The sequence below is a fragment of the Malurus melanocephalus genome, unplaced genomic scaffold, assembly GCF_030028575.1.
Source record: "Malurus melanocephalus ecotype Western Australia unplaced genomic scaffold, MMel_1.1 scaffold_283, whole genome shotgun sequence".
Taxonomy (NCBI): domain Eukaryota; kingdom Metazoa; phylum Chordata; class Aves; order Passeriformes; family Maluridae; genus Malurus; species Malurus melanocephalus.
Window position 1 is genome coordinate 168,380 of NW_026623515.1, and position 25,872 is coordinate 194,251.

At 40.8% G+C, this 25,872-nt stretch overlaps 1 protein-coding gene across 2 annotated transcripts in view; it reads left to right on the top strand.

The window, feature by feature from the left end:
- Nucleotides 1–25,872, top strand: part of BRF1 (BRF1 RNA polymerase III transcription initiation factor subunit) — a 171,584-nt gene that overhangs the window by 110,370 nt on the left and 35,342 nt on the right. For both annotated transcript variants that reach the window (XM_057376599.1, XM_057376600.1), the window contains 4 exons: nucleotides 12,888–12,949; nucleotides 15,077–15,158; nucleotides 15,257–15,312; nucleotides 17,139–17,395. In XM_057376599.1, the coding sequence (XP_057232582.1) occupies nucleotides 12,888–12,949; nucleotides 15,077–15,158; nucleotides 15,257–15,312; nucleotides 17,139–17,395 (457 nt within the window). The remainder of the gene's footprint in view (nucleotides 1–12,887; nucleotides 12,950–15,076; nucleotides 15,159–15,256; nucleotides 15,313–17,138; nucleotides 17,396–25,872) is intronic.

The window sequence follows — 25,872 nt, forward strand, 5'->3', positions numbered from 1 at the left end:
CCTTGAAGTACTTTGACTGAAACAGAAAATTTAATAGTGAGGTGTTTTGAACCCCGAACAATGTTTGTGGGCAGGTAATTTAAACAGGTACTAATATGAAACAGTGTTGTACTTGAAAGGCTGCAACTGGTGTACACACATAAATGGGGTGGAATATCACTGGGAGCAATAAAATCTGGGGATGCTTCATACTTCTTTCATTGCAAACAATTTTTATGGTATGGCCTGTGAAGCAATTGAAATGCAGAGAGCTGGCACATCACTAGATTGATAATTCCTCCTGCTACTTACATCTTATTCTCAGTACAGATGTCCCCAATTTTTCCTTTCTATCACATTAAAGTTTCTTGTCTGCTTCAATTTCATGCCTGTCTCAAATGTAGCATTTTTCAAAATTGTCCCTCCAATTTATTTTTTTTCYTCTTTAAAAGTTTATATCAGATGAAACCTAACTGCTAGTTTTTATCCCAAGGTTTACACTTAAATTTTTAACAAGCTCATTTTTAAGATCAGTCTTCCTTGAGAGAGCACTTGGCTGATCCATCAATAATTATGTAGTAATAAAGCAACTGTGTAAAAATGGCACCTTCGTGCCRAACAGATTGGTTTGCAGAGCCACTGACAAAGATGAATGTTTATTACAATTTACTACTTTTGGTTCTGCAGATGCAATAGAGCTATTTTCTTTTTGGCTTAAGTGTCACGAGGAGTAATTTCCAGTTGTGGAATCTTTATGATAATAAGGATGTATAACTAGGAGAGCYGAGAATGACTTTCAAATACCAGCATGAGTTTGCAATGCTGGTAATTTAGAAAAAAAATAAACAGAGAACATTTTTTATTATATTTCTGCGCTTATAAATTTTTTTAAGCAATCATTGGGACAGATCATACAGGGAACCCTACAGTGTCATGTAGTTACTCTTCTGAATTAATTGCTATAATGTTAATTGTTGATTCTTCAAAAATTGGCAAGCTTCCTCATTCTCGYTGCAGCATCCAAAGATTTTTACTGTTGATTTTACTAAAATATGAAGAAAAATGTTATATCTAAAATTAACACAAAAGCCTGAAATTGTTGTTCTTGTTTCCTTTCTTTTTTAAGTGCCAGCACAATTAAGGCTTTGATTTAGATGACTCGTATTGTTCAAATSTGTCCTCTTCTTTTGGACAAAATGCAGAATAACGTATTCTGTGAGTTTTCATGGAGGGTAGATGCGTCATTTCGGTCAGACCAAGCTGGCTGATTGCAGTATCACTGTGATGATGGGATTGTCTCTTGGTAGCAGCTGAGAAACACCTTGAGAATTGCACTTTTGTGGATGCAGATGTTGGATCCATGCAGGATTTTCCCTGGGTGATGCTGTGGTATGGATGTCTTGGCACAGGACGCTGGTGTCAGAGCTCTAAGGTGCTTCCATCSACTTGCAAACCTCTTCTGGACCAAAGCCAGAATTCCTGGGTTCTTTCCCCATTTCTGCCAGAAATAGTGACTTGGCTTTGGGTCTGTCACTCCCTGTTTGGAGAGAGGGGTGCAGGAGGTCCTGCTCCCAGAGGTCCCTTGAGTGGCAAAGCTCCATCCTCATCCCCTTGGTCCCTGGGGATGATGGCAGAGCCGAGCTCCATGTGCCTGCTTCGAGCTGTTCCACAGAGCAGTTTGCTGCCACAGCCCTCAAGCCTTTGTGGCAACTTCAGCGACGTCAGCAAAYGCTTCCAACCCGGGTCATTCATTTCGGTTGGCAGCCGCTGACCGTAATGTTCCTTTGCTTGGCTTTATTTTAGCATTTAATGATTTTTATGTTGGTTTTGATGGCGTGAAGGGAATTGCATGGGTGTGTTTTGTCTGGACTTTAGTATTCTCTGCTTTATCTTGCTAGCAAGATTTAAAATCTTACTCCTTCAGGAGACAGGGTTTTTGTCTGTGCACCTTGCAAGCTCTTTCCTCATCGGTCCCTTCTGTCAGCCCATTATCCCAGGTTTATTTCACTGCACAGTTTATAATGCTAAAGTTGGCTGTGGACAGAGTTTACCTAGTTAAAACCAGCATAAAGAACAATCCATCTATTCTTACCTAAAGAAGTAAAATAAATAAAATATGAATGAATATCTACTCCATAGGAGAGGATGGTGGATCTGAATTTGAAACCATGGTCTRGTGGGATTTTGTAATAAAATAGTAAAACATTATCCAGAACTTATTTTGAGAAGATAACTTTGGTTTTGTTAATTCAAAATAAACTTTCCTGATTTCAGAGAAGCCCATATTACTTGYAGTGCTGAATGTGTTTAAATGAAGCAGTACAAGAAAAGTACATCAGTCTCTCCCAGGGGACTGTGGACAGTCATGTTCCTGAGAACGGGTGCCATAATACTGTGTGTTACGGAAAACCTGGATTAAGCTCCATGGAAAGCATCGTTATTCAGTTAATTAAAGAAGAAYAGCTCTGATACTATGCCATATGCTGTACAGTAAAATATCTGCATGGCAGAAAGAGCCATGAATCCTTTCAGTGTATGTGAGACTGAGACATGATTTGTGACTTTCTGCCTCTGCAATACCGTGTTAAGTAGAGGCCTAATATATTTAAATGAAGCATTAATTACATGTGGACATGGGACCTTATCTTTTCCAGTGAGSTCTTTGAAATGCTTACCAGGTTTTTAAAATCTTCCCAAAGTCTTTGTTTTGCTCTGCATCTAATCAGCATTTAAGCCGGGTCCTTTGTGTGCCTGTAGCCTGGAGAGGATGGGCAGATTGAGGAGAAACTGTAAAATCAGCAGTACAGAACTTCACTAAAATGACATATGAAGTATAGCCCTGTTAGTATATAAAGTTTATATACAAGTCAGATGTTGAGATTAATCACGAGGACAGGTTGCACAAACAGATGGCTGGCCTTTCTGATGGCCATTAGCTTGAAAGGCTGGCTTTGAAATCTGCTCTGTGCTTTGTAGGTGAATCACTGCTGGGCTTTGCTGGGAAAAGGTTATTTCTCCAGCTCCACCAAAACCCCCTGAGCACAGAAGTACCTTTTTCCACTGTTCCTGGAGGATAAGGCAGATTATTCTCCAGGAACTTCTCCACAACTTCCTTCTTTTGGAGAGTTGTGGTGTCAGAGGGCATTCCAGTGCTGTAATGGATGGATCTCAAGCATATGGAGTACACATGCTAATTGTGCTGTGCTTGTGGATCAGTCTGTCCAAATGCCAAGGCCTCAGAACTGCTGCAGGCAAAATGTTAAAATCCTTCACTGTCTACTGTGCATCTGGGAAAAGGTTCACTGTAGTCACTAAAACAGAGGGGAGAGGAGGAGGAGGTGAAGGACAGAGCCCACAGTTCTCCCGAGGAGTTTCTGCAGTACCTGGGCTGTGTGCTGCAGTGTGGCCAGATGGCCAAGGGACTGAGGGACCTTGCTGTGCTCCCCTGGCACCTGGAGCCACCCAGGCAATGCCTCTGCTTTGAATTTCAGAGATCCATACATGCTTTATAGATATAGTTGCCTGAATGGACACAAAACTGCCTGGGTCCCTGGGACAGGGCTCTTCCAAAAGCTCTGTTTGGTCCAGAGCAAGATAGAGAAGTCCTTTATCATCTACATGTTTCTCAGCCATTGGGCATGGTCAGAAACAAAAAGGTGGCACTTCATCTAACAAGAAACAGTGCACCCACTGTGATTTTTATTTAAAAATATGGTCTGTGTTAGCTGCAGGTCTCTGTTGCACAATGACTGATGCTCTCAACACAGATCTGTGTTTCTGTAGCTGCCGCCTTTTCASAATTCAAACCAAATATCTCCTACATCCATGTTTGAAAATCCCAGCTGGTGATCCTGATCACCAAATCAGCCRGGATCTTACGTGTCCTTTGTCTTTSCTTCATGTCTCTGATAGTCCTGGCAGCATGTAACTCTGCCTGGTTCCTCCATCCACCTCAGAGGCTTTTCCTTTGGGCCAGATTCCCACCTTGCTTTTGATAATGCAGCTTCTGCTCTTKCTTGTTATTCTGTTTAATAATAAGAATAAATTTTTACCTTCTCTTTCCTCTCCCTATCTCTGTAATTCCCTGCTTGCTATTTCTCATTAGCAACGAAGGAAGGAAGAAGCTGGGTAACAAAATGAGAAATTTCTTACCTAATAATTTTCTTTCAGTTAACAGCTTCTCACCATTCAGCCTGCCCGGACGGTGTGGTAAATGGCCAGGAGACAAATTGATTTTTTTTCCTTTAAATGAAGAGTTGGGTATATAATTTCATRCACTATATTATGATGCTGTCTTAATGCTAATAATTTTCTGCAGAAACAGAACGTGGCTTCTGGTGGCTGGTGCTGAGCTTGTCACCAGATCCCATAGATGATCTCTGAACATCGAAGGAGGGGGTAGAAATCAGCCCACCTTTGTTGATAGATGTGACTAGAAGAAAGAGTGACTAGAAGAAAGTTAAAAGTGGAAACTTCAGCTCATTTCACTTTCTTGCTCATCTAGTTGAGTTATTTTGGTAGGCTGTTTTTGACCTGGAGCAGCTTTTTGGTGGTGTTCGTGCTGGTTTGTGTTGGAAGGGACCTTAAAAATCATCRAGTTCAGCCTCCCTGCCATGGGCTGGGATGCCACCCACTAGATCAGGTTGTGTATGTTGTATATTTATATGGCTGTATACATTTAATTTTTTTCCCTGGTGGGACAGAAATACATTCACAATTTTAAAAAATATTATAGTAGTCCAAGCAAAATTCTAGGATTTGCTTTTAATTCTCTGTAGCGCAGAGCTCACCGTTGCATTTCACTTGGTGTGGGGGGTTACGGGAATAGATTTAYTTCTCTAATAAATAAATAAATCATACACCCTTCTGCTGGAGAGACTGAGTGCTGGCCAGACAAGGATTCTGGGCTTGCAGGCAYGGACAGCAGAGCATTTAGCGCCCACAGCAAGACCTGGCGAGTTGCAGAAATGATGCTTCAGCACTTAAACATGAAGCCAGCTGTTCCCTGTGCGGCTGGCTCGGGTGTAAAGTGCTCCTGCTGTTTTACACAGTGGTCTGGCAGTATGGGGAAAGTGAGCTGGAGTGGGATCTGAGCCCGGCTGCTTTGCTGTCGGCTCTCCGGGGTGTTGGACTGCCCTCRCCCTCTGCCAGAGATAACGGCAGCGCTCTGCCCTTGTGGGGTTTGGAGAGGGGAACTGATTGAGATGCTGACCAGCTCTTCTCCTTGGCYTCTCCCTTTATATAAACTGTTACTCTTGGATCCCCCTGCACAGATTTTTTAAAAATGCAGAAAATACTGGCCAGAAGACACCAAAAAGAACGAAGGCTGGGGGAAGGGAAAGGGGAGAAAAGATGCCAAGAACASCAGAAAAAGGCAAAGGAGGAAAATGCAGCAGGGAATTGGTGATTGGCTGGAAAAGCACAATAACTTTATAGTTTCCATTTTAAAAAGTTTTAAGTTCGTAACTGCTCAAACGGGAGGGCGTGAATGTAGTGAATGTAGTCTGAGGTGAGAGTGTGCAGCACCTTTGGCATTATGGAATGCAAAAATCATGAATTGGAGAAGACTTGTGTCTGTGCATGGGAGCTCCTCCCRTTTCCAGGGATTGTCACTGAAAAATGTCATTTGTGGTAGTCAGGTACTATCTTTCTGGGTGAATATTGGTCAGTTTGATTATTGGTTCCACCAGCAAAAAATAACTCTTTTGATATTGTTCAGAGCAGCCATTCTCTGAGCACTCAGTCATGGCAGCAGCGTTGTGAGCTCAGAAAAGGACGGTTGCAACAAGTAGGTTGCATAAACCATGCTCTTTTCATTGTTTTCCAAAGGTGTTGGGGGAGCATGAACGTTATTCCAGAAGAGGARCATCTGCTGCTGGTTTTGAGGACAGTGTCAAGATGTTCTTCAGTTCAAAAGCCTAATTTTCAGCTGTATTTATTTTGGGAGGTTGAAAGGGTTTTTTCTTAAGGGCTTTTTATGTTGCTATGTAGTTCAATGAACATGAGCTTACCTTTTCAAAGAAAATTCTTTCAAATCAGAAAGGTTTTGTTTATTGTTGGACTGGTTTCATATTACCTGCTTCAAAAAAATACATACTGCAGGGACAATTTCTGGAAAGAATGGAGAGATTAACTGTTTCTCTGAAGCATTAAGTTAACAAGTTTCCATGTCTGTTAGATGAGTGGTATAACCTCTAACTGGATATAAAATATGAGGATGTGGTTTGGTTATATCCTCCATGGACTGCGAGGTGAAACAATAGCATTTGTTTCAGTATGGATATGCTCTCAGGAAAGCAGCAGGGTTGGTGGTTAGGTGATTATTTTTTTTGAAATTGAAATTTAATTCATGAAAAATATGTTCACTCTCTAATAAAAGTTCTGTGAGAGTGATTGACTGCAGGAAAAGCTTTTCTCATAATTTATTCCCATATATCATTAACCACGCAAATTTGAAATTCGGTTCCTGTGACGGGGTAATTGTTCTGTGGCTGCTGTAGGAAGGTGTCTGATGGGGGAAGGCTGTTGGGTGTCACTCAGCTGGGCAGGACAGACAGAGCACCTGGAGCTTGAGTCTCAGAGCAAGRAGGTGGACGCAGGCACTTCATAAAGATGTGTTTCTAGTTCTGCACCGCATCAAGTCCCAGTGTTGTAGGAAAACCTTGTCTGCACCAGTGGGGATGAGCCCAATGCAGTGACTGCAAACCAGCCAGGGCTGGCTCTGGCTRTTACTCTGCTTTGCTTTGTGAGAAAGTCTTGTTTTCAGCAGACAGGAGCGAGGAAATAGCTGATGAGCTTGTGCAGACTGACCATGCACAGCTGCAATAGTGGAATATGTAGAATTTCTTTTTTTTATTAAATTGTTCCTTTTCTCTCTTTGTCCTTGATTTACACCATTTTGGGCTTTCCCTCTACACTTCCTACAGTCCAATGAGAGGAGCTGGCCGTGGGCACTGAGCAGAGCAGGGCTGTGTGCCCTGGCAGTGCCGGGCAGCGCGGCGCCGGCCGGCAGAGCTTCCCACCATCCGCCGGCGGCCGGAATGAATGTTTCTGGGAAGACGGGGCCTCGCTCTGTGTGGTGTGATGTGTTTGCTTTCTCTGAGGARCTAGCAGGCTGGAAACTTGGCTTTGGCTCGAGAGGACCCCTTAACCTTGCCTTGGCAGAAGGAAATAATAAAGTGACAGACTTMATTTATCTTTGTGCTGTGTGCGTGGCCTCGTGTGCTCCGCACACCATCAGACCTAAATCCTGGTGTCAATCTGGCACTCTGAAGGAGTAGGCTGTAGTTTTCAAGGTGGCTCCAGGTACAATAAAATAAAAAAACATTTGCTCTTAAATATAAGCATACACGTCATGTGTTTTGTGACCTTATTTTGTCAGTAAGTGCAATTAATTTTGCTCTGTCCTTATATTTTTTTTTGTGGAATACTTCTTCTATGACAGTACATGATTACGCTGCTGAAGGTGAGTGGGGGGAGCTGGAGCCCTTGGCAGCTGCAGGGTGGATGCTGTGGGATGGCAGGACGGGCTGGGATTGCACAAAGAGGTGCCTTAGCTGGAGCAGTGACATTGGCAACAGCTTAAAGCAGCCGGGATTACCTCCCAGCCTGCTCCGGAGGGAGGCTCCTGCCCTGCGTTATTGAAACTCGCYGTGTTTTCTGTTCATACTGCCCCACGGACTTTGTTCACTCCTTGATGTGTGTTCGTTTGAACATTCATCGATCCTTGTGCTTCATCCTGTGCTGCTGCAGCAGCATTTTTGTGTTCCTTTCTCTTGCCTGCCGGGTCCCTACAGTGCCATCACCACAATCTGCCCTGCGCCGCTCCCCTCCCTGGTACCCACCCTTCGTGACTGTTCTCCTCATGCCCCTTGCTAAATCAGTTATCTCCCTGTCCAGATGGGTTYGTGTCCCCTCTGATCAGCGAATCAATTCTATCCTGGCGTGGTTGTGCAGTGCTTTTTTGACATTAAGCCACTGCCTTCCCTTCGCACTCATTGCAGCTGCCCAAAGCGGCACCGGCATCGCTCATCAATTTGTGGTGCTAAAGCACTTCTGCCCATTGGGTCTCTCTGATGGTCTGTGGGAGCTTTCTGTGGCTCCCATTGGATTTAATCCCTCCCTGGAGAGCAGCAATCAACCCCACTGTTTCTGCTGCACCAGGCTCAGGTCATTTGGCTTGTTCCTTAAGGATTTTTGTAGCTGAAAATGCATCTCCCAACTCTTTCCACATTTTGTTGTGCTCTAGCCCCAAAGTATTTCTTAAATACTGGGAGTGCTTACTGTCTGGTGTTGTGCTGAATAGGTGGAAGGGTCCTTTGTTTAAACTCTGACTGCTATGAAAYGATGTGATGAAGGGAGTATTTGCTGCATAGAACCAGAGCACCAAGTGCCTTCTATTATATGTGCTCCAGAGGATTTCCTGGGAAGTGTTCAGCCTCCATTTCTGTCTGTAAGGAAATCCTCTTATCTGAGCAGAGCAATAAATAGTGCTGCCTCCTGTAACAGAAACAGAAAAACGCTTTCTTCAYGTGGTGGTTTTTTAAAAATGTGGGGTTTAAACTGTATCAGGTAGAATGATTCTTCTGTAATAAATCCCCATAATAGTGTGCTATGTGTACCTTTAACTAGCTGCACAGAGGTAGGGTGAGGGGGAGAGAGGGTGTGTTAAAAGAGGGTTTAGTGTGCATTTAGTAATGACAAGAACAGTAAATAATCCTACAGGTTTACAAACCTAATCCCCAGTGTCTGATTGTAGCCCTCATGTCTGCTGGAATTGGTTGGAAAGACATTAAAAGGCTGTAAAGGGAGGGCTTTGGGGGGAGTTTGCTTTTAAATTTTTGGGGAGCTGGCTGGGTGATTGATGTTTTAAGTGGTGTGAATGTAGCTGATTCAGTTSCTTGATGGAAAGCTCCAGAAGTGCCCGTCCTCCTCCACTTGCTACAGAGATGTTGGGTGAGGATGGAATAGGCTGGTCCTTGCTCTGAGCTCTTCCTGATGATCCTTTCATTTAACAACTTCATTTAAAGGGAAGGGGAGGAGTGCTGTTGTTTTTAATGCCCAACTTATTTTTTTGCCTGTGCCCTGCAGTAAAGTGGTTGTTTTCCTTAACAGAAGAAATCCGTGGTGTCTCAGAGCTGTGCCACGTGATGCTACTGCTTTTAAATAAGCTTTTAAGAGGCTGGACCAGATGTTGGCCACATCTGTGTTTTTATTTTGTCGAACATTTCATTTCGACCCTTTTATTAAAAGAGAACATGATAATTTAGAAATTGCTTTGAGAAGTTCAGCAGCTGGGAAGATCTTTTTGGTATATAAAAAACCAACAAGTTTGCTTTCTGTGCCCTGCAGTGGATCCGTGCAGCATTAGGCAGACGGGTATTTGTGGCTGGTAGGGTGTASTCCTGTTGGAAACGATTGCCATGGAAATTCTCATGCCAAAATGGATGCATTTTATTTTGAATTGGMATTCTGTAATGAAACATGTATTTTTTTTTCTCAGTGAAAGTGTTAAACTAGGGATTTGAAAGCACCTTCTCTTCTGAAAAACCCATTTAATGAATGCCTATCGCCATGGCAGGAAAAAGGAAGATTTGCAGGCAGAGGGATATCCTGCAATTACTCCCTCTGCTGCTGTTATGGGGTCTAAGAAATGCTTATTACGTGTAACTTGCTTCTGGATTCTTCTCTGCAATTTAACAGTTGGAGAATGAGTTTTCTGTCCCTGTTGCTAATTGATCCAATGAGAAAAACTGGCACCTAATTCAGTAACAAGTTATATTTAAAATGACAAGCGAAATTGTTCATGGTGCCTGAAATTGCATCATTTTCAGTCTGGCATGTTAGGGCTGTATAAGAGAACAGGCACCTACTGTACTGTGACATATTAAATTTTAAAYCTCTGATCCAAAAATACAGCAGGGTATAGGAGGAGCAAGGTGTATAATGATGAAAAGCAGTGGCAGCTTGATTTCAGTGGGATACTTTTATTATTCTRTAGATGCTTTGGCAGTTTTTACAGCAATAAATATTGGGATCAATTTTATGTAAAGTTGAGCAATGAGTTGAATAGGTCGGTCACCACTTCCAAGTTTTGGTTTTCTAACCCATGATTTTCAGAACTTACTAGTGATTTTCGAGGTCGATTCCTTTTTTCTTTGTCCCTAATTCCAAGCTTGTGCGGACAGTGGACAGTTTAGTTGTGGAAGAGTAATAAATCCTTTGTTCATGCAAGTAARYCAAACTGAAAATTGGAGKTTTTTTCCMAAAAAATCCTTGAGGAAGCAAAAGRTARATAATACAATCAAGGAGAAGGCCATCATCTYCTCTGTCCTACGAATTGATGGTTAAAGTGTTACCCAGAATATGAGAGACTCAGTTCAAGTCCCATTTTTGTATGAACTCCTTCCAACCTAGGAGCCAGGTTATCCTGACATGGACTCCCCTTGCACTCTGCTGTTGTGCAGTTTTATTTTATGTGATGGAACTTTCCCTGGATCCAGGTGGRCCATCTCCTGGGAAGGTGTTTCAGACAGTGGACTACAGTATTCACTCCTTTCCTTGRTGAAAATTCACCCATTTTGCTCACTGGAAGTTTCTCTCTCTGTTCCAGCAGGAGAGATGTGCAGTGCTACCTTGCAGGATACCCTTCACTCCGTTGTTGATTCCTCTCCTCTCTTTGCTAAAAAACTTCAGTCAGTTGCATTAAAAAGSCAGCAAACCCCTGGGATGTATTTTGTCACCTTGCTTTTCTTCTCCATCCTTAAGCCAGGGAGAGCTTGGCCATGTCCTGGGGCTGCATCCCTGCCTGGTTGGTGGCAGAGTGCCTGCATGAGGAGCTGCTGGCACTGGTGCAGAAAGTTCTGCTCTTACTGCACTGTGCAAAAATCAGACCAGAAGAAAAGCATAGGTACTGATCAGTTATGTAGTTATTATGAAATCTTTTGCACTTCTGAAGTATTTTAGGGAAAAAAGGTTGTAAAGYAGATCTGGTGCCTGGGACTAATGTKCAATTAATTTCTARATGTAACAACGGTGAGAAATGTTCTTTAAAGCCTTTTTGGTCAAATTAGYGCYRGATTATYTGAATTGRTAAAGTTGATATTACATTTGTKAGACAATCTCACRAAAACAATCRAAGTCTAGTGTYACAGAGGGCTGGAGCACCTMTGCTAGGAGGAGGGGSTGAGAAAACTGAAATYATTCAGCCTGAGAAGAGAAGACTTTGGGGTAACCCATCTCCAGCCTTTCAGTACCTTTAATGAGCTACAAAAGAGCTGGAGAGGGACCTTCTACAAGKGCCTGGAGTGACAAGGCAATGGGGAATGGCTTTAAACTGATAGAAGATTTAGATTGGGTATTAAAAATAAATTCTTTACTGTGATAGTGGTGAGACACTGGTTGCCTGGAGAAGCTGTGATGCCCCATTCCTGGAAGTGTTCAAAGCCAGGTTGGATGGGGTGTCGAGCAAYGTGGTCTGGTGGWAGGTGTCCCTGCCCATGGCAAGGAGTTGGAACAAGATGATCTTTAAGGTCCCTTTTAACCCAAATCATGCTATGATTCTATGCTGTTCCTCATGACAGAACATTTTTTTTGGGGTTAAAGCCCACTTTGCTTATAACTTGGGGTGGAAAGTATAAAACTTCCTGCTGGTTGTTTAAGGTGGATTTTRAAAAGACATTTTTAAGTGCTTGGTGGCTGATACCAGGGAATATCTGTTGAGTTGAGCAGCAGRTTGGATTCCCAACCCTGTGATTTCATATACTTGTAGCAAATGATTTAAACCCCTGACTTTTGCCAAGATCATCATTTTATCTTCTGGGAATGTTCATAATTTCAACTTTTGCTTGACTTCACCATTTGGTTGCCATGACCTGCCGTTGGATCCAAAAGCTGCTGCTGACATTGCCCTCCACTGGTGCAGCAATGCTCAGGAGCATCAGGCTGGGGAATCAAACCATTCAAAGATCTTGGTTTGTGGAGAGGCACATCCCCAGTACTGGGGAGTGGGAACTGTAAAGATGCCAAGCTGTTCTGCACCATTTTGGTTTTAATTTGTTACTGCAGATTGTTGAAACTTAATTTGTTTTTATTTTTCTGCAAGTGAACTGGTTAGGTCATCTCTTGTTTGATCTTTATTAGATGTAATGGAGATGACCAAGAAGATTGCTTAATTCCCCAGCATAATCTGTTAAATAATTTGGTTTCTTCTCTACCTGGACTRCATTAATAGTGTATTACTATAGTTCTTTAATGTGATGCAGAAAATCAGGTTTTGCAGCTGTACACTGTGCCAATCCCAAATTAAGCCTCAGTTCTGTGCTGYTATGCGTTTTAATAGACAGAATATTTAAAAATTTGTTTTCAGAAGTCTTAATAACTACCAAACTAGCAAAATTACAGTGAAATTGTAATTATAGAAAGTCAAGAACAAAGCCATGGTGTGACTATCGGCAGTGGTCTGTGCTGCTTCCTGAAAACAGAATTTTTTTTCTAAGTCATAATTTAGAGATAAATTACTGACCTATAGGCTCTGGCAGAGAAATTCATGTTATGATGAAAGAAAACTGGTCATCTTTTTAAAATGTTTTTCCCAGCGTCCTGCTAAACATTTGTGGCTGTAAATTAAAATGGGTAAAAAAAGGCGACTGAAAGTCTCTGGCAGATTTTTAGTACTGATGAAGACTATGCTGATTCCTAAATTTTAAATTAATCCAATGYGGTGAATTTGTGTGTGCATTAAGTTCTATATTGAAAATACTCAGGACCACATTAAACCTCCCAGATGAAGGTGCAAGGATGCAAATCTCTGAAGGACAGTCTTGGAGTGTTACATTGCTGCAGGATTTAAGTTGCAATAGATTTTCAACAAACACATGGCTGATTAAAATGTGGTTTTTTTTCTGTAGGTGAGAATACAGGAGATGGCGAATTAGATCTGAGTGGAATTGATGACAGTGAAATAGATCGGGTAAGGTGTCCTGTTCTCCTAYGTGTCTTATCCTGGTTGTCTGAATACGAAAAAAGACAAAATGGTTCTTGCCTGGTTTATGCTCTCTCTGCAACTGCCTCTTCCTATAGAGAGGTYTGAGCAATTTCAGTGATCTGAAATYTAAACTAATGTTYRTGCAAACCTGTGAATTTGGTGTTCCTTGCCCAAGTTATATATATATATTTATGAGGCTGCTGCTGCTGCTTGCTTTTAACATGCTGGAATAATTATGTTTTAGAATGTCTTTTATTCCAAAGGAGAACTTTAAAAAGTTTGGTGGAGTTCTAAATTCATTATTTAATTAAGGTGGATTCAACATAGGAGGCTGCCATGGAAACCAAACTGTAAAACCAGCATGTGCGGCTCCCGTGTACTTCCAAATATTCCTGCAGTGTTTTATGGATTCATTTTTATTTGTGTGGCAGCAAAAAACACCCTTTAACATATTGGCTGAGCAGTACAGATGTGGCTGTGCAGAAGGGATTGTTGGAGACCACATGGCTGGTCAGTGCTTGGACATGCTACAGCCTGGACACACAGTCCAGAACTCTGAGCCTGATGCCCTCTCCAGCCACCACACTGGTTTGCAAAGTCATTTGAACAAATAATGCCATGCTAAAAACTCATTTTGGGGTACAGAATCACTGACACTGATGAGGTTGCAGAGGAATTACTGATTTCCAAAACGTAGCTGTGAGGTGGGATTTGCTGTGCTGGGCATTAGGGCTGTGTGATCTGAGCAAACATGGAATGGGGTTTTCACCATAGCCAGTCCATAATTTAAACMATCACAGGGGAAGAACAAGCACATTTTCTGCTCTTCCTAGGCTTTGTGATGAGGTCATAACTCTGCTTTTATGACTTCATGTTCATTTCTGTGGCAATAGACTGTAATATTGTAAGTCCAAGATTATGAAGTCTCTGAAAGCCTAAGAGGGATGAATAAATGAGCTAGGAAGAAGTGGGTTTTACTATTATRGCCCACTTTTAATAGAAGCAGATGAAAGAGTGAAAATATTGGGCTGATAAACCAGGACTTRCACAGCCATTCGCTCGCCTACTTTGCCCTCAGAGGAAGGACTCGTCCCTGCATTAGTTTCATTTGACTGGAATTATTTTTCTTATGAAACCCCAGATGTACATCTTTGGAGAAAATCTTGAATGTCCAGACCCCAAAAATGGAGAAACCTCACATTGCTTTTCTTGCAGTTAAAGATAGTTTTACAARTCTTTAGTGCACTGCTTAAAACTGAAGTGTCTTGTTCATGATGGATGACCTTATTTGTCTTCTCCATTCTGCARTTCTTCCCTCCCAAACAGCATCATCTGCAGAGAGCTTTTGTTTCATTGGTAGTTGTGTGAAATACTGGGTTAATTTTTACATTTAAGTAATTTTCAGTTAAGTGATTGCTACCTGTGTATTTCTGTGATTCATCTGAATAGTCCTAGATGTATTTTACAGCTCCATTCCCACTAAAGATGTTACCAAGAGTAGGTGGAGTTAACTGCAAAAAGTCTAGGTGTGGTTAGTGAGCCCATCTGTCTGAAATCTAGAGGACTGAAGCTCCAGCAATCTGAGCTGGTTTCCTACACACAGATGTGGCCATTGAACTAATAATCTCAATAACTCTGTGTAAAGCTTCRCAGAAACCTACCCAGAAGACACATGTTTTTGTTTTGGTCACACAGGGCAATGGTTTCCGTCCTGTTTTGAATTACAGACCACCAYTGACACACAGAATTACTTGCAGACAGCCACGTTGTCATGATAAACTCTTGTATCATCTGAAAAAGATCATAAACTCAGGATCATTTTTGKTTAATTACAGACCACGTACAATGAGTCCTCGATGGTTTTTGGCCACTCACTCTCTCATACTTTGGAAACCAAGCACTGTTTTATGAAAACAGGTTGTTGCTTGTGCCAATTTCAGATGTTGCTAGAAATGCTCTCTGATTGTCTTATATCACTTATGTTTTCTTTTATTTTAATATATATTTTTAAATGGGGTGTGGATTGACTTTGCTAGTGGTTTTTCTGCTCAGTTTTGCTCTGTGGTTTTCAATTTGATTTTTGAAAGCAGATAAATTTGTTTTCTCTTCTAGTATATACTTAATGAAACAGAAGCTCAGATAAAAGCAGAGCTGTGGATGAAAGAAAATGCAGATTATTTGAAGGAACAAAAAGGTAAGGATGTAGGACTGAAATTCTCCTTTTGGCTGGTGCTGCTGAAATAGGCCRTCTTATGTAATCTTCATGATGGTTTCTCTTTTGTCATCTTTCAGAAAAAGAAGCAAGAATAGCAAAAGAGAAAGAACTCGGGATTTATAAGGAACACAAGGTATTAAATTACGTGTTAATTGTTTGTGTTTGAAAATATCCTGCAAATTCCTTATATCTGCTGATCAGCTCCATGTAGGATGTATGGGCATAATGGTACAGGTCACCACTAAAGAAGCAAAAGCTACTGTACATCTAGCTCTTACTGAATTTCAAGGCTAAATTTTTTTAGGTGGTGTGTAAAACACTTCGTTGCCCAAACTTCTATTTTAAATTGCTATTATGAGAAAATCCCGCATGTCAAAGTCAGAGCTAGCTCTTTGCATTTATGATTGCAGATCTAATTGCTTGCTTATTAAAATACAGGTTTTAAGACATGTCTAATTTTTTTAACGTGTGTGTAGGGAATTTGTTTGTACTTGCCATAACTTCAGTGGCTTTCTTTGCTCTTACAATAATGATTTCTTTATGAAGAACTGAACAGATCCTTGTTACAGTCACTTGAAGGGGTATTTTGTTCTACCTTTCATAAAGAATGCGACAGTTATGTTAACAAATGGCATGTCCTGTCTCCATGTTTAGCAGTTTAAAGCAGCCTAATTGGCCGTATAKTCACGATTTACAGCATTAGTATTTTGTGTAATTGAGCAAGTGACAAGTCAAATCTTCCACATGCAACTAAAACCCATGTTAGTTTTTCGTGTGTATATCCTCTATCTTTTTTCCTGACTAATGCRAAAGGCAGAGTTTCCTGCTTCCCTTAGGTATTTCAACAATAAAAAACAAAACCAGACAATGAAACACTGTTTTATACTTCAGAGTTTCTCATTCATCCTGAGCTTATGCAGTCGTGGCAGTCTACCAGCAATTTTCAAAATTGTATAACTCATTGGCACCACCAAGTAGCCCAAACACCCACTTTTTTGTTCGGATAACACAGGAGTTTTTCTCTAACCCTTTATTGTTTCTGACAGCTCGAGTAGAACTTGATTAATATGGTGCTTTCCAATTTCAAGGTAGCACTTGACCCATGTAGGTAAACAGAGGGGCTATTATCCATTAAAAAATAAATCTCCTGCAGAGCTTGGTGTTAAAACCTTCCTTTGAAAAGGAAAATACCAAATGAGAAACAGAGGTTCTGGGTTGGGGTTTTTTTTTTGTACCTACCCAGGCAGGGGACATGGCTGGAAATGTTCTCCGGTGTCGTTCCTGCTTGTCTGGCTCTGCACAGCATCACAGCCCATGCCTGGGAGAGGCAGTGCAGGTGGCTCCTGTGCCTGTCCCTGCTGTGCCTGTCCCTGCTGTGCCTGTCCCTGCTGCTTCCTGCCTAATGCCAGTCTGTGTTTGGGGAGCTGCTGCTCGTGCTCTTGGCCTTTTTGAGTGTGGAGGAGGAGTTGGGGAGAGGCTTTTCCCACTCGCTATAAAACACGGCTGGAGTTTGGACAGGGAGTTGTCAGTGCTTTGGGGAGTCATGACCCAGCTTCACTTTCACTTTAAAAGGCAGTTTTAGCAGGGGAAGTTCTTTATTTCTGTGCTGGGTGATGCTGTGAGGTCCCTCTAACAGGAGTTCACTCCCCCTTTTTTTTTCATGTGTTAGAAATGGCCCATCCTTCTTCTCTGGCAGCATTGCAGATAATAAGTAAATAAAGAATTTATAATAAACTCTCTGGGCATTTGGCAAAAAAGCAAACACRCACCTCTTGGGAGAAAAGAGACCCTTGGATCCCACTGAGTGGCAGGAGGTGGAGCACTGGCTTAGCCTGGGCACATCACCTGCATCTCCCACATCAGCAGCACCTGAGCCAGGACTGCTGCACTCCAGCTTGTCCCTCTGCTTCATGGAAACTTTGTTTGTATCTACATCACTAATTTTATATTTTAATTAAGCCAAAGAAATCTGCAAAGAAGCGGGAGCCAATTCAAGCCAGCACAGCAGGAGAGGCAATTGAAAAGATGTTAGAACAGAAGAAAATCTCGAGTAAAATTAATTATAATGTGCTAAGGGACCTGAACAGCAAAGGAAGTAACACACCAAAGAAAGAGGATGACAGCACTGATGACAGCACCAACACCAAGAAGCTGTCAAGAAGAAAATCTATTGCCAGTAGGAATATAGCCAACCCTGTAAACAGTGTGGGAAAAAGGTACTGCAATTGTTCATTTATATCTCTGTCTGTGAGACTGTCTATGTATCTTTCTGAGCCAGACAATGTAGGGACTGAAACATTCGTTTGAGGCTAAAATAATGTCGGGGCTCTGTTTTTATTTATTTTGCCTGCAGTGTCATGGCGACACCTTATTTATAGTTCACRTTTCAGAGGTCTGCTTTGGTGTGAGTTAATCATCCTGAAGCCAAAAACCCCACAAAATCAATGGAAATCCATAAATGTGAATCTTTCAGTCAGGGACACCGTTTCTTCATAAAATCCTGACATTTGCTATCCTTCCTTTAAATTGTCTGTATGAGCTGATGCAACACTAAACATTCGAAAGCTTTGCCTTTTTGCTTGATTTGAAAACTATAGTTCCCATCTGTTTTGACAGCTAGCTGCTTTGATTAGCTTTTATTTTAGTTTTATTCCAAACTTTTGTTGTTAATTGATGACACAAATACAAAGCTTTACAGTAAATATGCTTGTCGGTTTTCTGGTCTGCRTTTGAAAATGTTTTATAGTGTGATGAAAGCTCCTGTTTTAATGAGTGAAATACTCAACTTGCTGGGCAGATTTGTAGTGTGCTGTAAAATGTATATAAGGAGATTGATGTGTCCAATCTGCAATATTCAACTATTTTATCTGTCTTCAGTTTATGAAGTCACGTTGGATCATCGTTTGAATCATTTTGACATATAGTAGGTTCTTACTTAGATGTTATTTATTTATTTACTGCCTATTTATTTCTTTACTGACAGAATTATAAGCCTAACACCCCAAGGAAATCCTGGTATTTAATTCTGAAATATGAAATGATGTCTTTGCACTGTAGTTGTGATTTAGGCATGTGTTGCAACTGGGTAAAGGACCGGGGAGGGCAGGAGGGCAGCCACCTACAAGGTGTGAGAAAACATCTGTTTGTGAAAGAACCCGATACATGGGATACCTGAAAACATGATGCTGGGAAAGAGAGTAAATGCAAATCTCTCAGAAGCTGAGGAAAAYAAGGATGGCAAAACCTAAACCTGTATTTTAACTTCATTTGACAGCAAGGCCAGAGGCACAGGCTTCTCTTTGGGCTGAGAAGCCAAATGTCAAAGCCACTGGCCCCTCTGTCACCAGATACAGGTTTTTACAGTATATCAGACATGTTTTCTCCTTCATTCTGCATTTTTGGCTTTGTCCTCGTTCAGTATTTCATTCTCAGTACCAAAAGCTTTGCTTTCCAGCTGTTGACTCACTGGGGATTTTAATCTCTGCTGTAAGTTGCCCATAAGTTTCCCACTGGTAAACTACAGGGAAAAGATGCATTGAGGATTAACTTAACAGCATCTAGCTTATGCTTTATTTGCAATTAACAGGTATTAATGAGTCATATTTCTGGTATTTGTAGTGAAATGGAACCAATTCAGTTGTCTGAAAGGCAGTGCTTGGTGGGAAGTAGAGGCTGGGCAGGATCCTGGTTGCTTTTCAGAGCTCAGCAGTAAAACATCCATGCTCAAGCTGCTTCTCCACATCCCAGCCTTGTCACTTCCAGGGTTTGCAGAAACGTTGGGTCTTTGGAACTGCCGTTGAAGTCAGCATGTTAAACTCTTAACAGGTGTTAAACTCTTTGGAAAATCATGCCATAAATATTTAATTTAACAGTGGTGCAACTTGAAAAGGTTTCTAAATAAATACAAATCAGTATTTTCCAAAAGCAGCTAATAAAACGTGTTTATTTTTCCTCTTGAGAGCCTAAAGTAGGTCCTTAAGATGCATAACAGAGTTTCCTGATGATGATTAGCAGATCTCGGATACAATGAATTTTGCAGCAGAACACTTCAGAGGAGGTTGAGGATACATGSAGATAAGTGAGCTAAGAAGATTTTGCACTCCTGAAGTAGGCAGTACTCTTGCTTAAATATTATCAAGGACTTGGCAAAMATTAGTTGGCTTTTTTTTCCTTATAATTAAAGATTTATGACATAGTTTTGATTTTTTTTAATGCCATGCCTTTTAAATGGCATGCATAAATTTCTGTGTTCTGCATTGTTCTTATGTGCCTTGCATGCATTGCCTTTGTTCAGCATTGTTCCTCTGAGAGGTGAATGGCTAAATACTTTCCCAGGGATACAAAAATCATGATAATTTATATGCAATTAATAATAATAAAACCCCTGAACATTGCTCATTAGAAAACTAATGAAGCACATAGTGTGTCTTTTTCCAGGAGGCATTTGCAGAAATGGGATCATATGGTTTGGGTTGGAAGGGACCTTAAAATCACCTRTTATTTTGGTTTGTAGTGATTTACAGTCCTGCATGTTTATCKTTATGTATCTTAAATATTTAGTAAGCTGCATCTGAATRCAGYAGCACCATGAATAACCAGTCTCTGATCCATTCCTTTAACTCATTGGAGTTGTAGTCAGATTTTAAAGAGTTATTCCTTTAGTCCTGATCCCAGTTAGAAGGTGCCAGAACTGGAAGTACCAAGTTACGGGAGAGGAAACAAATACTCGTTCTTGGTGATTAAAGCAGCACTTCTGTAATGGTATAAAAATGGAAAGTGTTTTTTATATATATAGATAAACATCTTTCCTGCTTTCCTTTTGCAAGCCATTTTACTTAACACACCAGATTTGGACAGATGATGCAGCCAGGTTTGTCATGTGCCTTAGAGATCATCTTCATATACAGTATGAAGCACTCTAGAAATAGGAAGTTGATCTTCATTTCTGTCTTTCTAATTGCCTCTTGCTCTAAAATAGTCTGTGCTGTTATTTCCACACAGAGGACTTCAGATTATCTCAAAAAAAAAAAAATGGTTACCCCAACCAGACAGGGTGCAATCTCTGGGTGGTTTTTCTTTTTTTAACATCACATAAAGTAGCAGTTGCAGTGTTAATCAGCTAAAATACTGGAAGAGCTTTTGTTTCCTGATGTGATAATCATAGGCAAATTTTACAGTCTTGTAAAAAGTTGTTGATTTAGAAGAAATGTATAAAGGGCTGGAATGCTAGCTGGAATAAGCTCAGGAGTATGCTTAAACTGTAGTCTTTCAGTTGGTGGCCCTTTTATTAGAGCTTTGTTGATACTGTAATCACTTAATGGTTACTTGGATTTCAAAGGCAGTATCATTTTATCTACGTCTTATTTTATAAAAAATTCTCTTTTGAAATCTCAGAAATGTTTGGTGATTTTTGCAATTTTGGGAGGAAGGTACTTTCAAAGAATTCTTCCAAAGATCATGAAGGTTTCTGCTTTTTAGGTGGGCAGATATTATGTTCATCAGTATTTTCAGAAGCAAATTGAGGTTTGAACAGGTTTCTTTGCTGTGAGCTTTTCAAGTTTTAGAAAAAGCTGTACTTTCCTCAGACACATCTCCCAGAATTATACTGGGGGTTTTCTTATTTCATCTGTCCAGAAGGTAAAAGTCTAGTAATGACAATTCAAGTAATTTTAGGAAATTTTATGATGTGTAAATGTATTTCATTCCCTTTCTTATTGCATTTTTGCTCCAGTGGGTATCCAGAGTGGTGCTTCATACGCAAAAGCCTTTTCATTCCCAGTGTGTTGGAGATGTGGCACGGTCGATGTTACCRTAATAGATGCTGCAACTATAATTTCAATTACCAGTTGCACAGTTTATCTTCAATAATGTCTTTTGTGCATATGAAACATGAGAATAATACATTGAACTCCAAGAAAAGGACAATTGCTGCTTCAAGCTCCTTAAAGTCTGAACTCACAGTTAGAGCACTTTAGCACTGGAGCACTTTAAGTTCAGTGAAGAGGATTTTTAGGACTGKAAGGATTTGGTTAGAAGCTCAATAATTTATTTTATATTTACTYGAGCTGAATTTTGCAACATTACATGTAAAGTGAAATGTGTTGTACCAAGAAAATGGGAACAAGAAAGCTTTCAAGTCACTACTTTTAAAAAATTTTAAGCCTATTTCTTGCTATGTGCTTGAAATTGGTAATGATATCAGAAAAGACAGGATCTAKTATCAGGGGAGTAAATGTGTCAGGTTAATCTCCTGAAGAATTTGCCTTGGAAGAAATGAAGCAGGACTGTGAAGCACAGTGGAATCTGTTGTAATGAAACAAGGTTGTTCTGAATGGAACCATATGAATATATAATAGCAAACCATGTCATGCCTGCTATAAGTATGACGAGAACCCTTGGTAGTGATCTCAGATCTGATTAGAATTGAAAATTCACCTCCAAATTCTCTCGTGGTCTCAATTGTATGTGCTGACTATCAGTTTTGCAAGYACACCTTGGTGCACAGCTCCACCTGTGCTTTAGTGCCATGGGATTTGGGTATTGGGAATTGTGCCCTTTTAGTACCAGGGACTTGTTCTGGTGCTCAAGTTCCTGCTTCAGGATGCACATTTTCAGTTAGCATCTGCCACAGGTACGTTTTTGTTGACTTTTCATTGAGTGTCACAATTCCAGAAAAATCCTCTTTTTAAGGGAGAATGTATGTGATGCTTTTCAACAGCCTAGCGTGTGACATCTTGTTTGCCCTGATAAATTGCTTGGTGCTTTCTTGGCTCTAATTGGAATAATATTTCCCTGGAGAGTAAAATACAGGCAGAGCCTAATTTTGAGGCTTTGGAGGAGCCTGCAATGCCAGTGCAAATGCCTTTGTTTGTAGTTGGCCCTTTCTGGTGTCCATGGTGGGGTTATTGCTCCATGAGGTTGGATGCTCCAAACTCAGCTGCAAGTCTGGGTGTTGCCCAGAGGAGCTGTGKATCCCTGGAAGTGTTCAAGGCCAGGTGGGATAGGGCTTTAAGCAACCTGCTCTGGTGGAAGATGTCCCTTTGAAAACCCCTTCCAAGCCAAAGCTATTCCATAATTCCATTATTCTATGAATGCTTATTCTGCATTGGCCATGGCTTGTAATTTAGTTAAATAAAACCAAAGGAAATGGGTTTTTTCAGTGTACARTATTTTTAGTTTGTTCTCCATTGTGAGACTAGTGTTTGTGGAGAGAAGGAGCATCAGTGTGAAACAAAGCTCTACTTGAATAATCTAAGGGATTCCTGAGTATTTTAAAAGCTTTGCATTGGTTAGACCCAGGTGATGACAAAGGCTAGAGCCCTTTTGATTCAGTGTGTCAAGAAGAGAGTTATTGGTTCAGAGCCTTCTGGATTAGGAAACATGACATTGAAGTAATAGTTTAAAAGTTTGGGAATGGGTATCTTAAAAGCTCCTTGTTTGCAGCTGGTGCAGTGGAGTCTGGTGGGCTGGAGGGTGTCTGCAGCCAGTCCTGCAGGCTGGTGATGAAGCAGAGCTTCTGAAGGGGACWGATCCCCATGTTTGTGGATATGAAGCTTTTGAGAGTCTTTTCCATGCTGACCTTAGTGGTCATTCTCTCTACAAATTGGCCCTTTCAGATGACATCTTAATATTCTTTAATTTTTCACCGTGTATTTTTATTTTTCAGAAAAGCTTTCATCTTTGTTTAATTTACATTTGGTATCCTGTTTTTCTTCCTCTGTTTTGAATTCTGTTGTGGGGTTGGGAATTCATACATATTTACTCAAAGTGAGATACTATATTTTGTTTCTGGTTTTGTGCTGTTTTAGGCCTTTTTATATATTACTAAAGGGGTAGCACTGATTTCCCACCTGGATTAAAATTCCTTACAGAAGGTACTGGGAGTCTTTGCTGAGATGATAATTAGGAGTTTATTCTGTAACTTCCCTTATTATTTGGTATTATTTGGAATTTTTGGTGTTTCTTCTGGAAGCAATCTCATGTTGGCTGCAGGATTCAGTTTAGAYTGTGATTCCTGGGTATGAATGTACATGTGGTGGGAGTGTGTGGAGTCAGCTTTTGGTTTGAATATTGTGTACATGGTGAATAAATTCTCTAACCATTCGAACATAACTGTTTTCTTATGTGATCTGCACTTTGAGAGTTTCTTTGGAGTGTAATTTTATGTGTGTTTCTGCTTTGCTGTGGTGTATAATCATTTAAATCAAAGGTTAATCAAAATGATTACTCATTTTGAACAGGAAAACGGTGACATTTTATAAGTACCTCCACTTTAAATAAATCTTACAGTATTTTCCAGTCTTGTAACTTTTGGAGGGACAAGCTTATACGAATCATGTTTAGTTTTTTATTTACAAAAAGCTAAGCCAAGGGGAAAAAAATGGAATTCAAGGCTTCCCAGGTTCTGCTTTTGAAGTCATGCATCTCCTTATTAAAGTTAGTTGTTCGGGGGAGAGCCTCTCGAGTGACCTTGAAAGGAGCTGACACTTGCGTTTGCTTGTTCACAGTTGATTTGAGGAGTGGATCTGCTAAAGCCTTGTAGTGTTGTAACCTGGCTGATGCTGCTGGTTTGCTGCTGTTCCTGAGAGCTGAGAAGCCTTTTGTAATAAAGAGATAAATCAAGGGCAAGGACGGGAGAGGAATGRATCTGACCCAACACGTTTTAAAAGGAGCGTGTGTGGTTTTAACAGCTGAACGCTGAAATGCCATGAGCAGCAGTCTTTCCTTCTTCAGTAAGAGAGGGTACAGGAGGGAAAAGGCATCGTCTTCTGCATGTGACACCACAGGGATAACACCTSCAATTTTTTTGTTTTTCCCACTCTCCTCACCCCCGCTTTTATGCCTCCCACTCATGAAAATCATCTCCTGGTCGTATTCAATGAGTATAATTTTGGCAAGTTTCAGTCCTTTTCACTCCACCTCATTTCGTCCCAATCCAGTTCGTTGCATTCACTCAATTTCCAAATTTCCTCCTTTTTTTTTTCCCAATCACAGTATATATTATCATATCTCCTTTCCAGAGTGTTTATTACACTTTGTTCTCTGATTTCAACGTTTCGTTTCTGCATCCTCTCAGAGTTAAGCAAATGCCACTGAGAGACTGGGGAGGCAGGAACCAGCTTGGGGTCTGGGCAATAATGCAACAGGTTAGCWCTTCACCCTCAAATTAATTTCTCTTGATGCTGAGCTAGGACAGAAAGATAGGAAAGAATGATTTTTTCTTTAAAATGTCCCCAAAACAAAACAAAAAAATACCCCAGCAAAACAAAACAAAGCACAAAACCTCCCCCAGCTGTTCCCCAAACCTGTCCTTACAGAAGCTGTCAGGTGTTTGTCAGGAATTGGTGTTTATTCTGATTACTCAGGCTATTTTGAAGATCAATTATCCTGATACAATAGCATTTTTATTTCACATCTGTCAGGCTCAATAGCTCTGAAAATACAGCTGCATTAAACTCTGAAAAGTGTTTGGATAGTTTTTCACGTGGCTGTGCTCTGCACCTTTGGGAAGGGAGCTCCCGTCCAGCCCTCGCCTGGCATAGCTTGTGTCCCCATCCTGCTGCTGCTGACAGTCATTCCCTGCTCATTTCAGGAGYAATTCCAGCATCTCTGAACCTTTTTGTTGTGTTCTCTAGGGTGAGGTTACCAAAAAACTCATTCCTTCCTCCTTTCGTTCTTCCCTTACTTCTGCAGGAGGTGAATCATTCCCCCCTTTCATGCCTGTTCTGTCAGTGAGTCAAGAGAAACTAATTTAAAGATTTTCTGGCTTGTTATACTAGCAAAATGGAGTATTCTTGCTAAAAAATCCCAGTTTGGAATTCATTAATTTCTGAATAATGGAATAAAATGCCAGAATTTCAGTATGACAATTAACCCACCTGTATCCTCACTCTGTGAAATCCAGTTGGAGAAAAAACAGCTTAATGATAGGGGAAATAAGGTAAGGAAGCCTCCTTGATGTGACCTGTACCAATTTATTTAAGTTCAGCGATGCCACAAATCATCCTGGCTTGTACATCATTCATTAAGAGCTTTCAAATTTTATGGTACAGACTTTTAATGCTGTCAGAATTTGGTTTAATGTGAGGATAAGGGAGCCTTGTCTGCTGGGACTGCAGAGGAGTGTTCCTGAGCTGTCATTTACTTAAGAGAACCTTTGAGAAATGTACATATATAAACCCTTCAAGACTGGGTGAGGGCACATCTAGAYTTGTGTGAGCATTTCAGCAATAACAAGAATCTGCCAAATCCAGTGCTTGGTTTCATTTACCCCAAATTATTAGAATGCCTTCAGTTTAAAACTAAAAAGGCATTGATCCGGCTCGACCTTGTGGCCCAGGCCYGGGTCAAGCCTCCTTATTTTTACAGCAGCCTTTTTGTTTGTTTAATATAAATTGGATATTGCTTTTCTGCCTCCCACTCAAGAAAATCATCTCCTGGTTGGATTCCAGGGGAGGGCAGCTGGGCAGCGCAAAAATGCGGAGGGGTTTTTGGTGACTGCCTGAAATAATTTCATCTTGCATTTTAAAAACCAAAAAGGAGCAATTTGAACTCAGAAGATAATTTTGTGTGACAGTTGGATTGCGAGCGCCTTGTTTATCTATSTTCTCATTTTCAGGTTGGTTATAAGAAAAGACTTTGCGAGCTTTTTTCTTCCAAATTACGCTCAGTGGGTCTAATGGGAAACAATATA